The sequence below is a fragment of the Belonocnema kinseyi genome, chromosome 3, assembly GCF_010883055.1.
Source record: "Belonocnema kinseyi isolate 2016_QV_RU_SX_M_011 chromosome 3, B_treatae_v1, whole genome shotgun sequence".
NCBI classification, from domain to species: Eukaryota; Metazoa; Arthropoda; class Insecta; order Hymenoptera; family Cynipidae; genus Belonocnema; species Belonocnema kinseyi.
Genome location: NC_046659.1, coordinates 102,998,802 through 103,011,497, shown reverse-complemented (window position 1 = coordinate 103,011,497; position 12,696 = coordinate 102,998,802). Strand labels below are relative to the sequence as shown.

Genomic DNA, 12,696 nt, shown 5'->3' with positions numbered 1-12,696 from the left:
CAAGTTTAGGGGTGGTTTAGATTAATTGATAAAGGTTTCAGTTGTGTTGAGGTTTAATTGATAAATTAATGTTCTTGAAAAATCCAGATTGACTAATTGATTAAGTGATTGATTAATTGAATGATTGATGGATCATTTGATTGATTACGAAAAATTATTCTTATAGACCAGCCTTTTTTTGTTCAAACACCCGAAAGTAAACAAATTATACTTTTTTTCATTTTTACTTAAAAAACCTAGTAGATTAAATAAAATTTGGGGATAAATTTAAATTGGTTGGTTAAGGTTTAAATTAAGCTAAGGTGTAATTTATAAGTTGAGGGGAATGAAAATTTCATATTGATTAATTGATTGAATAATTGATTGATTGATTGATTAATTGATTGATTGATTGATTGATTGATGGATCAGTTGATTGATTACGAAAAATTATTCTTTTGGGCCATCTTTTTTCATTCCAAACCCCGAAAAAAAAAAATTTACCATTTTTTGTATTATTTGACAAATCTAGTGGATTTCATAAAGTTTAGGGTTAAATTTATGTAATACACGCAAGTTACAGAAGGTCCGGGTTACACTCCGTATGACTCACGGGCTACACCCCACCCTGGCAGTCGCAGCATCCCCAAAACTGTATATAAGATTCGACGCTCTCAGTAAAAGGCTAAAAGCTCACTTGTTCACGGAGAAAGTGTTTGAAGAGGAGAGAGAGAGAGAGGCTATATAAGACATAATACAGTGTTCAAGAAACTTAGTGTCGTGAGAGTGATTCGTTAAGGAGGTAGGTACATTTCGCGAAAAAAAAACTATAAAAAAAATATATTACCGAAATTGATCCCAGTGAAAATGGTGCTTTTAATTTTGACAAGTGCCTTTTTTGCAAATTTTTTAAAACTGCTTCTTAATTTTTACAAAGAACGAAATTTTTGAAATTTTAGCAAAATCAAAAAAAAAAATTGTTCATATAAAGAAAATATTTATCGATGTTTTTACTTCAATGATTATACTTTTTCGATAAGAAAATGAGCAGTCATTTTTCAAAAGCTACTTTTGGTATTTTCCTTGAAACTAGTTTCAAACATTTAAAAGAAAATAGTGAAATGTAAAGGTTCTCCATCAAAAGGAGCAAAACGTTTTATCAGCTGAATTAAAGATTTGATTCTGTTTGTTGTTTGTTTACTTTCTTAGATGCATTAAATCAAAATTGATGGAAAACTTTAACAGTAGAGAAACTTTTTAAAAGCAAATAATTGTACCCACGCGGTTTTGCGGTTCAACAACGCGAGAACTTTCTCTTCTTCGACTCAAGTGAAGATTTTAACACCATTGTATGCTAATGTCCATTTTGCTATCGATGAAACATGTCACACTTGGTTGCAAAATAAAGTCACTTAAAATTCTAATCATTTTTATAATATTTACATAACTCTTAGGTAGCTCGATCCAGAGAATTTTAAAAACAAGATCCATAGAATTTTTTTAAAATTTATAGATAAAAGTTGAGTCCAAAATGAATATTATAAACATATCAATGGTATTTAAAATAAAAAAACTTAATTTGTTTATTTCCTTCGTAAAACAATTATTTATTCCCTTTTTTCGAAATTGCCTAGATAAATTAATAAAAGGTCTTTCATTTTTTAATGCCATTGTTTTACAAAAAAAATTATTAACAAAAATTTCATTAATTTAATCCATTTTCGGTCACCTAAATTGGTACAGAAAAAAAATATCTATGTGTTTATAAACGAAGTATAGAAACTGATGAGTTTTTTTTTAAGTTAAGTTTTTGTAGAACAAAAGAACTGAAAATTAAATTAAATCCCTGACACTATTCATAAATTAATAAATTTCCAGTAATAAACATAATTTCTAGTTTAAATAACTAAGCAATATAACTAACAATAAGATATTAATTATTTTAGAAAATAATTTAATTTGTTAGAGAAAAATTTGTATTTATTAGATAAAAAGTTTAATTTAATCCTATTTGAATTGATCGAAATTTTACGTTTTTGCAAGTGGACAATTATATAACAATTCGTGGGAGTATCCTCATAAAAAATGTCGAAGAAATGACGTATTTGCTCACTATAATACAGCAAAGCTATTACATAGAATAAATGCGTCAAACGACTTTCTCCCAAACATCCTCTCACTTTCGTTGGTTCCTGAAGGGGAAACGTTCAATGCCTTATACCTGACTTATTTTCTTTGTTCCGGACACAACTGTCTAGAGATACGGATTTTTTTTTAAATATAAAAATTACTTTTATTTTTAACTTTTATCTGAATGATACATTTTTTAAGAAAAGAAATAAATAATCAAAATATTAATATCAACACTAATTAAATAGGAAAGTATAAAAGGATTTAAAAATTTGTTTTTATTTCTGGTAGACTTTTGTAATTATTTTTTATCAGGAATTTAAAAAATTAAGGGTCTTTAGTGTGAATTTCGTTTATTTCTTCTTCTTTTATTATGATTTTTTTTTTATTCAAACAAAGACATTTAATAGTGAATTTTTCAAATTTGTTCGCTAGATTCTTTTTATTTCTAAAAATTTCCCAGATCAATTTTAATACTGGATGTTAAAGATAAACTTGCATTAATTAATTTTTGTTCTTATTTTTTGTTTAAAACGTTATTTGATCTGCGAATTAACTCATTTTCAAGAAAGTAAGGTACACTTTCTTGTTATTTTCTTCGGAGAAATTATTCCTCCATCAGCAAGACTTATTTCCTACACGTGAACTATAAATCAAGAAGTTGACATATTCACAATAGGGCATACTTTCTTCTTTCTTATTACCCATTATTATATTTCAGCTTTCGAGTGTTAATTTTTTTAAGACACAATTGATCAAATTAGACTATATTTAAAGCTCAATAATTCTATAATTGATCATCTAACATTGTTTTTCCTTGTAATAAAAAATAATCCAGATTCAACTAGTCCCAGATTATTAAATCTTAAAGAGAAAACTACTTAGTGCGACATTATGAGATCAGACATCAAAATACGAGAAGAAAGTGCCAACAGGGAAAGTTTTTCATTTCGTAATGTCTGAAAAGGAATGAAATTAAATTTATAATTTAAAAAAATTTTGGAAATTATCTTTTTTAATATAATAAGGAAAGGGTAAAAATATTAAATAGTAATATAATGTGTATAGCCAAATTAATATTAATGTTCAGTTCAAAAATATTTCAGCTATTCAGTAGAAAATGAAAAATTTTTCAGCAAAATATAAATTTTGAAAAATTATTCATTTTCGATATTTAAAATATAAGTTTCTACAAATTTATTTTCAACCAAAGGGATAAATTATTGATGAAAATTTTAGTGAATAATTAACATTTCAACAAAAATTTTTTTCATTTTTAATAGAAAATAAACTCATTAAAGGGAGACAAATTATAACCAAAACAGTTGAATTCTGAACCAAAGCCAGAGAAAATTTGTTTAACACAAAAATATGAATCATTAGCAAAAAAACATAATTAATTTTAAACCAAATAGAATTTTATAATAAAAAAAATTAGTTTTTTGCCAAAAAGATTAATTTTAAACGAAATAGTTACATTTACAACTTATTTTTATTGGAAAACATTTTTTATGAAAATAAAATAAAAAATAATCAACCAAAAGTTGATTTTTCAAGCAAGAAGATGAATTTTTACTCCTGAAAATTAATTGTCTACAAAAAAGACGAATTTTCAAGCAAACACGTGAATTTTATTCTAAAATAATGAATTTTTAATAAAAAATTGAATTTTTAATAGTGTAGTTCCAACAGTTAAATTTATCAAAAATACAAATTTTAAGCGAATTAGTTGAATCCTCAATTAAAAAAGCTTAATTTTCAAACAAACAGTTTCATTTTTTAGAACAAAAAAATATTCTTAAATTTTTTTAGAAAATTAACTTTTCGAAACAAAGAATCCTCAACAATTTTCAGATAAGTATTAAAAAAAGTTTCTTAACTTTTTTAAATCTCACAAAGTTCTTAGAAACGTTCTACATTTTTTTTAATTCTTTAAACATTTAGGTTTAGCTTTAAATTTTTTTAAATATTTTCTAGTTAAAAATTGCTTTTGAATCTTTTCAAAACTTTAAAATATCTTTGAAACTTACACGAATTGTTTTAAATTCCGTAACCTTGCAAAATCGAAGAATTCTACTCTAAAATATTGTACATTATGTTTCGAAATTTTAGGAAATAATTTTAAGATGTTTTAAAAGGATTCACGATTTTCTGTTAAAATTCCATTTCTAAATCAAAAAACCATTTGACATTTTTTCAGGGATCTTAAAACAAATTTTTATTTGCTTGGAATATTTTAAAATCCGTCTTTTCTGAAAAAAGTAAAAAATTAGATTTCGTTCTAAATTTTTCGAAATACTCTCAAGATTTAAATTATTTTAAAATATTTCTAATACTTCTAAGACTTCTAAATATATTTGGAAATAATTCAAGTCGTTCCTAAATTTTTTTAAATTATCAATATTAAAAAAGTTGTCTTAAAATCTTTCAGATTTTTTAAAAATATTTTTCATGAAATTTAAATGAAAAATATAAATTAAAAAAATATAACTTTTGTTCAAGATAGCATTTTATGAATATGATGAAAAATAAAATTTTTTGGATTCATTTAATGTTTATTGAATTTTTCAGATCACGAGAAAAAGTTATAGCTTTCAATAAATGGTTTCTTGTTCAAATGAAACTCTGTCTTCAACCAAACCTGGCTATATTCATTTTGCGTTCATTTTTGAATGAATAAACAAAAATTACTTTGTCAGTGGAATTTTAGTATCAGTTTTCTTAAACTTTGGCTTTCTTCCGAGAAAAAATTTTTTGTCTGCCGATAGTCAAAAATTTAGTTTCCACTAAATTTTTTTCTTTTCTTTTTTAGAATGGAGATGTGGTTCATCCTTTTGGTGGGCCTTGTGAGTCAAGGTTTAGCCACCCAGGTAAATTACCAAACTTCAGCTTCTGCTCAATCCTCTTCTGCAACTTCCTCAAATCAACAGCAATGGTCTTGGCAAGAAGATCAAACTGGATCTGCTTCTAATCAACAAAATTCTTTTCAACCAAGTAGTTTTTCTGCTCCTGATACTGTTCCTCAAATAGCTCAACAAGTGGAACAAGAACAGCATGAAGTCTACGAACTTGGAACCAGTGGAAGTGATCAAACTTCAGATGCACTTTCTGAACAGTCGGTAAGATTTTAAAATTTCGATTAAATATAAAAAGATTTGAACAAGTTTACCCAACAAAGAAATAATTTAAAAATTAGAAGTTCAATTGTATCTAATCATGAAGGGCTTTTCATTTAGTTTTAATAAAAAGAAAATTGGGTTTGTCTTTCACTTCTCTTGAAAAAAAGAACTTTTTATTTCAATTTGAGCACTTCTTACGATATTTTTACTAACTTTAAATGCAAAACAACTTTATCCGGAAAGATAATTTCACAAAATGTTAAATTGACCTATAATAAATTATAAAGCGTGGAAGCTTCAATACAGACAGACAGACAGACTATCGTACTTTATTGTTAATAATAATTTTAGAGTGAAAATATGTTTTCAAAAAAACTGCTAGCTACCAGTTTTTGGCTATTTTCACGTTTTTGATAAGAAAACAGAAACGTCTAAATTTAAAGTTCAAAGTTCATTAAAACAAACAATCTTCGAAATTCGGCAGGTGGAATCTGTGATCGATGATATTCTGGTATCTAACCGACAGGGGCGAAATCTAGACGGCTTCGATGAAGTCTACGCTGATCCAAATGTGAAGAATGCCCTTCAACTAGGAAATGACACGATTGCTCGATCCTACATTAGAGACAAGCTCTGTTCTCTTGGCCTCATGAACGTAAGTTTCCACATGAGCTAAGCAGAAAATAAGCAAGGCTGCTTCCTCAGGGGCGTTCTTGGTCATTCTAACAAATTTTTATAACGTTTCAGTGCGATAATACAGAAGGCAGACGGCCTTTTTACTCACCACACCGTGACATCCAGCCTCAAGAAATAATTTACGCCCAGCCGGTTACAATAAATCCAGTCGGTCGTCCACTTCCTGCCATTCCAGTGAAAAGACCGTACGGTGCAGCGAGGCCTGTACCATTCCCACCAGCTTTTGGTGCCAGACCACCTGGTCCCATTTATTCCAGACCACCACATTCTGGTCCCAGTCATGGATCACACCCTCCCTTCTCTGGACCACCTCCTTCATTCAATGGACCATATGCTGGATACAAAAAGCCAGGATATATTCATGGATCAAAACCAGTTTACGAAGTTGGTATTGACGGAGAAGTCGAATATGAGGATAAGTACATCAACAAAAAACAAATGGTTGTTGGTCAGGGTTCTGGAGTTCAGCAACATGTTCATCATCACTATGTTCATGGAGATGATGTTGGTAACAAAGAACCAATTATTCTTGGTGGAACAACTGGAGCCCTTGCTAACAATGGTTATGGTTATGGAAGTGGGGGTGACTTCGAAGACTACAAGAAAGCTTTCAACACCAAGAGACCTTCTTCTGGAAACAACCTTTTGGGAGCTGCCACGGACAATTATGCTAATAGGTATCCTGTTTATGAGAAACCAAAACAAACCTCGTTTTTCAATGGCGAGAAGCAACTAGAAACTGGAAAACAGTTGAATGCTGGATTTGGATCAAGCAATAACTTTGCATCTGGTAATGGATTTAATTCAAATGGATTAACTTCTAATGGATTCGGATCAAGTGGCTTGGGATCAAATGGATTTGGATCAAACGGATTAGGATCAAATGGATTAGGACCAAATGGTTTAGGTCCCAACGGATTGGGGTCTAACGGATTTGGATCTAACGGGATGGGATCAAATGGATTTGGATCGAATAACTTCGGATCAAGCAACAATAACTTTGGATCAAGCAGCAACAACTTTGGATCCAGCAGCAATAACTTTGGATCCAGCAACAATAACTTTGGATCAAGCAATAGTTTCGAAAATGGATTGGGATCCAACAGTTATGATGATTGTGTATGCGTTCCTTATGATCAGTGCACGACTCTCAATCAGGCTGGAAGAAAAGATGACCTTTATCTTGCCATTGATCCCCGAAACCTTGGAAAGGACATCGAAGCTGAAACAGCTGTTGTCACAGATGGAAATAATACCATGAGTGTTGTTCGAATTACCAAAGAAGTCAGTGAGTCTGAAGAATTAGAAAAGACAAAGGATCTTAAAGACGAAACAACAAAGGAAGAGAAAGAGAGAACCAAGAGAGATGTCAAACATCTGGATGCCAAAGACAAGAAGCAGGAAGCTGAAAGTGTAAGTTTTATTTAACAATATTTTTTCTGATTCGGTAAAGAACGCCTCTCATTGATTGAAAATTAATCTAATGGGTCAATTCTTACCGAATCAAGAACTTTTGTGTTTAACACTGGGATATACTTTCAACTGAGCTAAAACTAAATTCTAACTAAATACTAATTTCTCATTTCCTTAAAACTTCCATTATAAACCTTCTTCTACAGATTTCTAAAATCCTTAGTGATCTATTCGAGATGATTTTAAGAAAATTCGAAATTCTCTTGAAACACGCTCAGACTAAGTCAAAACTTCTTGGAGATCGATAAAATCAAATAAAAAGTTTCGAGATTCTCGACTCGAGATCTAATTTTTTTTAAGATTATCGATCTTCATTAATTGTTTAGTTCACCTGAAGATGTTAAAAGGAAATATCAAATTTTATCGAAATTATTTCTAATGTATCAGTGAAAATCATAAACTAACAATATCAAACTTTCTCTTTCACTTTTGACTAACTGAACATCACATAATAAATGACTCATAAGACTCGAAGAGACCATCGACCTTGAGGGCCTATAGAGTCACTGAGTTAGAGGAGGTCCGGGTTTCATCGTATTTGTTCCCAGCAAACAGTCTTCGTTATTAGCACATTATATTTGTCTAGCAATCATGATAGTCAATTAACTTGTCTATCATAAAAGAACCTTTTTGCTTGTTCAGTGTAGTAGTTGTAACATGTTAAAATCTTTCGAAATTGGCTAACCAACGTGCTAACCCAGAAACCCTAGGACCTCTTAATCTCTACGACGTGGCTCTCTTTGGCTCTCTTTGCAGCGCTTGTTAGCTGGAAATCTGGACACATCCAAGTTAAATCTGAAGCCAACCTGGGGTGTGAGCTTTGGTCTTCCGCAATCTGGTGGAGGCAACTATCCAATCAATCCATATGGTGAACAATCTCTGATAAACCCGTACCCTGGATATGGTGCTGGTGGCTATGGTGCTGGTGGCTATGGTGCTGGTGGATATGGTGCTGGAGGATATGGTGCTGGAGGCCAGGGAATCAATCTAGGTCTTGTATCAATAAACCCTTTGGTAGCAGTTCAGGTAACGAAAGATGATTACGGAGAAAAGGTGATAAAACCATTTGTAAATCTTCATGTGACACCTAATCAGGGTCTCGTCAACAAATTTGGTAATATCCTACAAAACAAAAAACAGGCCTTATTTGGAGGATACCAAGGAAACTATGCTCCTCAATATTATCCTTCCGGACCCCCTAGCTATGTGGATCGACCTGGTCACTTTCATCCATCTCAGCCACACTATCCGAATTATGGACCTGTTCATTACGAGAAACCTTATCAACATCACCACGAGCATCACCATTATCATCAGCAGAAACCTCACAGACCTACCTACCACGGGGGATATGGATATCCTGGATACTACAATAGGGAAGAAAATGACTATGATGATGATAATTTTGGAGACTTTGGAGACTACAATGATGGCTATTATAGAAATGCAAGAGCTAACATTTCTGCCGAAAGTAACAGAGCTTTCGACCCACAAATAGGAGATAATAATCAGCAACAAGAGAATTATAATCAGGGTGTCAGAATCAATCAGGGAGTGAGAAATAATCAGGGAAAAGCAGGTTTCGGAGATGGAAAAGTTTCTTTTCCGTCAAGAAAGAAGCGAGAGGTTGAGGAGGTAAGAAGGTTCGAGGAAGGTCTGAGGATCAGAATCGTTCCTGAAAAAATCTTGGACTACTGGACTACGAACCACGACGATTTTCACTGACCTAATATATTAGGGAGTATTACTCTGATATAACTGATTCATCCGACTACCTAACTTTTGCTTACTATCACATTTACCCATACGTATCTACTTTAACTGGCTTTAACTGGCTTTAACTGCATTATACTGACAACCTTCTCTACTATTAAGAAACTACTACTTCCTACTTCTTTTCTTTTCTCATTGGACCACCAACAGACATTTAACACTCTGTTTTTGAATTAAAGGTACTGTTTTTAATTTCGTGGGCATTCGCGAACATCTTTGGGAAGAAATTTTAGTTTTGAATTTGCTTCAAGTATCTTAGCGGATTGGGCCTTAAGTTTGGGACAGAGTAGTTATTAGGTAACTTTTCTGTTTGGAGGTCTAATTGTTATTTTTTCTGATGCATATAGAGACAATTTGGAAGACCTCCGGTATGCGGGCCTAGTCATGTCTGCTGCCGTAAAGCCAATATTATTGGTCGTCCTGGAAGACCTGGTCAATGTGGAACAAGGAATGGTCAAGGAATCAATGGTCGTATCAAGAACCCTGTTTACGTCGATGGAGACTCAGAATTTGGTAAGAAAAATATAGTTTCCTTTTTTTCTTCTTTTCTGATGTCTATAGTTCCTTTGCTATTTTATTTTTCATTATCTCTTAGCCCTTTATATTTTCAAAAGTTTCAGTTATCTAAATGGATTCAATTTTTGTCCTTTAGGTGAATATCCATGGCAAGTGGCTATCTTGAAAAAGGACCCATCCGAGAGTGTGTATGTTTGTGGTGGAACCCTAATTTCACCTCGTCACGTCTTGACTGCTGCTCATTGCGTAAAAACTCACGCAGGTCGAGATCTCCGAGCTCGTCTTGGCGAATGGGATGTGAATCATGATGTCGAATTCTTCCCCTACATCGAAAGAGATGTTGTCAGCGTTTATGTCCATCCAGACTTTTATGCCGGTACTCTTTACAATGACCTCGCTATTTTAAAACTGGATCAAGACGTAAACTTTGAGAAGAATCCTCACATCAGTCCAGCTTGTCTTCCACAAAAATTCGAAGACTTCACTGGCACCAGGTTTGAATTTAAGGCCTTCTTTACAACACTGCAGCAATATTGCGTGCTTCTTGGTTGGTACAGCACACAAAAATCGTATCCTATCTGAGACTTTTTTTCTATTTTCAGATGCTGGACAACTGGATGGGGTAAAGACGCTTTTGGTGACTTTGGAAAGTACCAAAACATCCTGAAGGAAGTGGATGTTCCAGTCGTGAGCAACCCTGTTTGTGAACAACAAATGAGAAGAACCAGATTGGGACCAAGTTTCAATCTGCATCCAGGATTCATCTGTGCAGGAGGAGAAGAAGGAAAAGATGCTTGCAAAGGTGATGGTGGTGGTCCCATGGTTTGTGAAAGACAGGGAAAATGGCAATTGGCTGGAGTCGTTTCCTGGGGTATTGGTTGTGGTAAAGCTGGTGTTCCTGGAGTTTACGCTCGAGTTTCTTACTATCTTGACTGGATCAACCAAGTTGTTAATCAATATTAGGAAAAAATGTCTCATCCATAAACAAGACATTCAGATACAATTAAAAATCTTCAAGCACCAGGTATCTTTAACAGCTTTGCAATATTGCTGCAACATTGTGACAATATTGATTGCTGTTAGGGATGTATCGTGAAATGTTTATTAAATAATTATTTCTCTGATATCTTAGTGCTTGAATGTAATTATTGTGGAAATTTCATTCCGTCCTTTATTTGCTAATATGTTATTATTTTTTAGTATAAATTATGATAGCAATAGCTTATTTATCTGAAGAGAAAGGATATAATATTGTGATACTGCGATATTTGAATCAATTAAATTATATTCCTTGTATATAGTTATCCACTCTTCGTTTTTTGAATCACTGAATTGTAATTTTCATTCTTTTTATATTCAATATTTTCCATGAATTAGGTTTAGTGTATTTTAAGATTCGGATCTTGTCCGGAGCGTTGAGTAATGCAATTTCTTTGCAATTTTTCGTTAGTATGTGAACAAATAAAATTATTTAAAAAATTAATTTTTGTGTTGATTATTTTATAATAAATTTTACCTGATTTTAATACTATCGCTTTATTTAAGTAAATAAAACTAAATAATTAAATAAATAATAAATAAGAATAAATAAAATATTTTAGTAAATATTTTATAATTAAAAATTAATCTACGGAAGATCATTGAAAAGGGTTTAATTAATATTATTTGATATGATTTATTAATGTGTAGAATTCCTCAAATTAAAACCAAGAATCTAAAGACCAAATTTGAACAATCAACACACAATGTTCCTATTGCAACCTGAAAAAATCAAAAAATAATTTCCTAAAAAAAAATCTTTTTTTAAACAAAAATAATTATTTTCTTTTTTTTTAGGATTTTTTTTCTTTTTTTCAGGTTGCAATAGGAACATTTTGTGATGATTGTCCTCATTTGGTCGTTAGATACTTGGTTTTATTTTCAGGAATTCTGCACATTAACTTGATTGTTGAACGTTAAATATGACTTTAAATTTAATTTTAATCTCATATAAATATCTTAGATTTTTATATGATTTGATGATTTATTGATTTTACATAATAGTCCACGCAGTATACTTAAGATTTGCTCTAATTGTTTAAAAACATGGCTGCTGTCATTAGTACACTTTTAAGATAGGTTGCCAAAAATATTTCCAATTTTTGTTTATTTTGTCCAAAAAGATTAATAATTTACCCAACTGCGGCGATTATTCTTAAAATCAAAAATTCTTATTTTCTTGAAAAAGTACGCAAGATGCGAATTATTATAATTTTTATTCTTATAATAATTATTATTGTTAATAATTTATTATGTTTAAAAATTATTCCTCTTAAAAAGATCTATAAATAGCCTTTATGTTACTGTTTATAATCTTTTACCGTGTCGGTTTTTCACAATTTTTTGTAATAATAATTTTTATTATCATAATTCACTTTATTTTTTTTTTAGTTTATATATATATTTAAGAAACATAAGTTTTTTTGTGAAATATTGAAAAGTAGTAAGGAAAATTTTTATAGGCGATTCAGGGAGAAATAACTTTGTTGTGTAAACTTTTTTCGTATCTCATGCATATTTAAAAAAAAATATAATTTTTTATTTAAAAAAAAATCGCTGTGATTCTGCTCATTTTCATTATTTCTTAAGCTTTTCGCGAATTACAGAAGAACTTTAAGTCTTGCATCAGAATGAAAAAAGTCAATGACGAGAAATTTGCCACTTTTTAAAATATTGTTTTTTAAATTTGAATACCTTTTTGATACCAGATCTAGAAAAAAATATGATGCCAAAAGGACCTCATTCATCAGAATTGCATTCCTTTGTAACAATTAGAGCAAAATTCTGCAGAGACTATACACTATAAAAATAAATATAATTTGTCAGAAAACAAACAAAACAATAGTAAGTAAACATTTTACCATTGTACTATTATTGTACTATTAATTTTTTCTTTTCTTGGGAATTTAAAAATCCAGCAATTTACTATTTTTAGAAATTCAAAAATGTAATACTTACGCCAAAATTTTAA

The 12,696-nt window shown here is 30.9% G+C and overlaps 1 protein-coding gene across 1 annotated transcript; it reads left to right on the top strand.

Annotated features, from left to right (window-relative positions):
- Positions 1-675: 675 nt before the first annotated feature.
- Positions 676-11,165, top strand: LOC117169013. Its single transcript, XM_033355063.1, has 8 exons — positions 676-781; positions 4,922-5,228; positions 5,713-5,883; positions 5,976-7,337; positions 8,154-9,032; positions 9,518-9,683; positions 9,823-10,180; positions 10,289-11,165. The coding sequence occupies exons 2-8, from the start codon at positions 4,923-4,925 to the stop codon at positions 10,647-10,649; spliced, it is 3,603 nt and encodes a 1,200-aa protein (XP_033210954.1). The 5' UTR covers positions 676-781; position 4,922; the 3' UTR covers positions 10,650-11,165.
- The last annotated feature ends 1,531 nt before the right edge of the window (positions 11,166-12,696 follow it).

What these genes read in the sequence shown, in the direction of transcription:
- LOC117169013 (XM_033355063.1), top strand. Translation starts at nt 4,923, where the DNA reads ATGGAGATGTGGTTCATCCTTTTGGTGGGCCTTGTGAGTCAAGGTTTA. An exon ending in GTTCTCTTGGCCTCATGAAC is followed by an intron (nt 5,884 to 5,975) that starts GTAAGTTTCCAC and finishes ATAACGTTTCAG; the next exon opens with TGCGATAATACAGAAGGCAG. An exon ending in AGAAGCGAGAGGTTGAGGAG is followed by an intron (nt 9,033 to 9,517) that starts GTAAGAAGGTTC and finishes TGATGCATATAG; the next exon opens with AGACAATTTGGAAGACCTCC.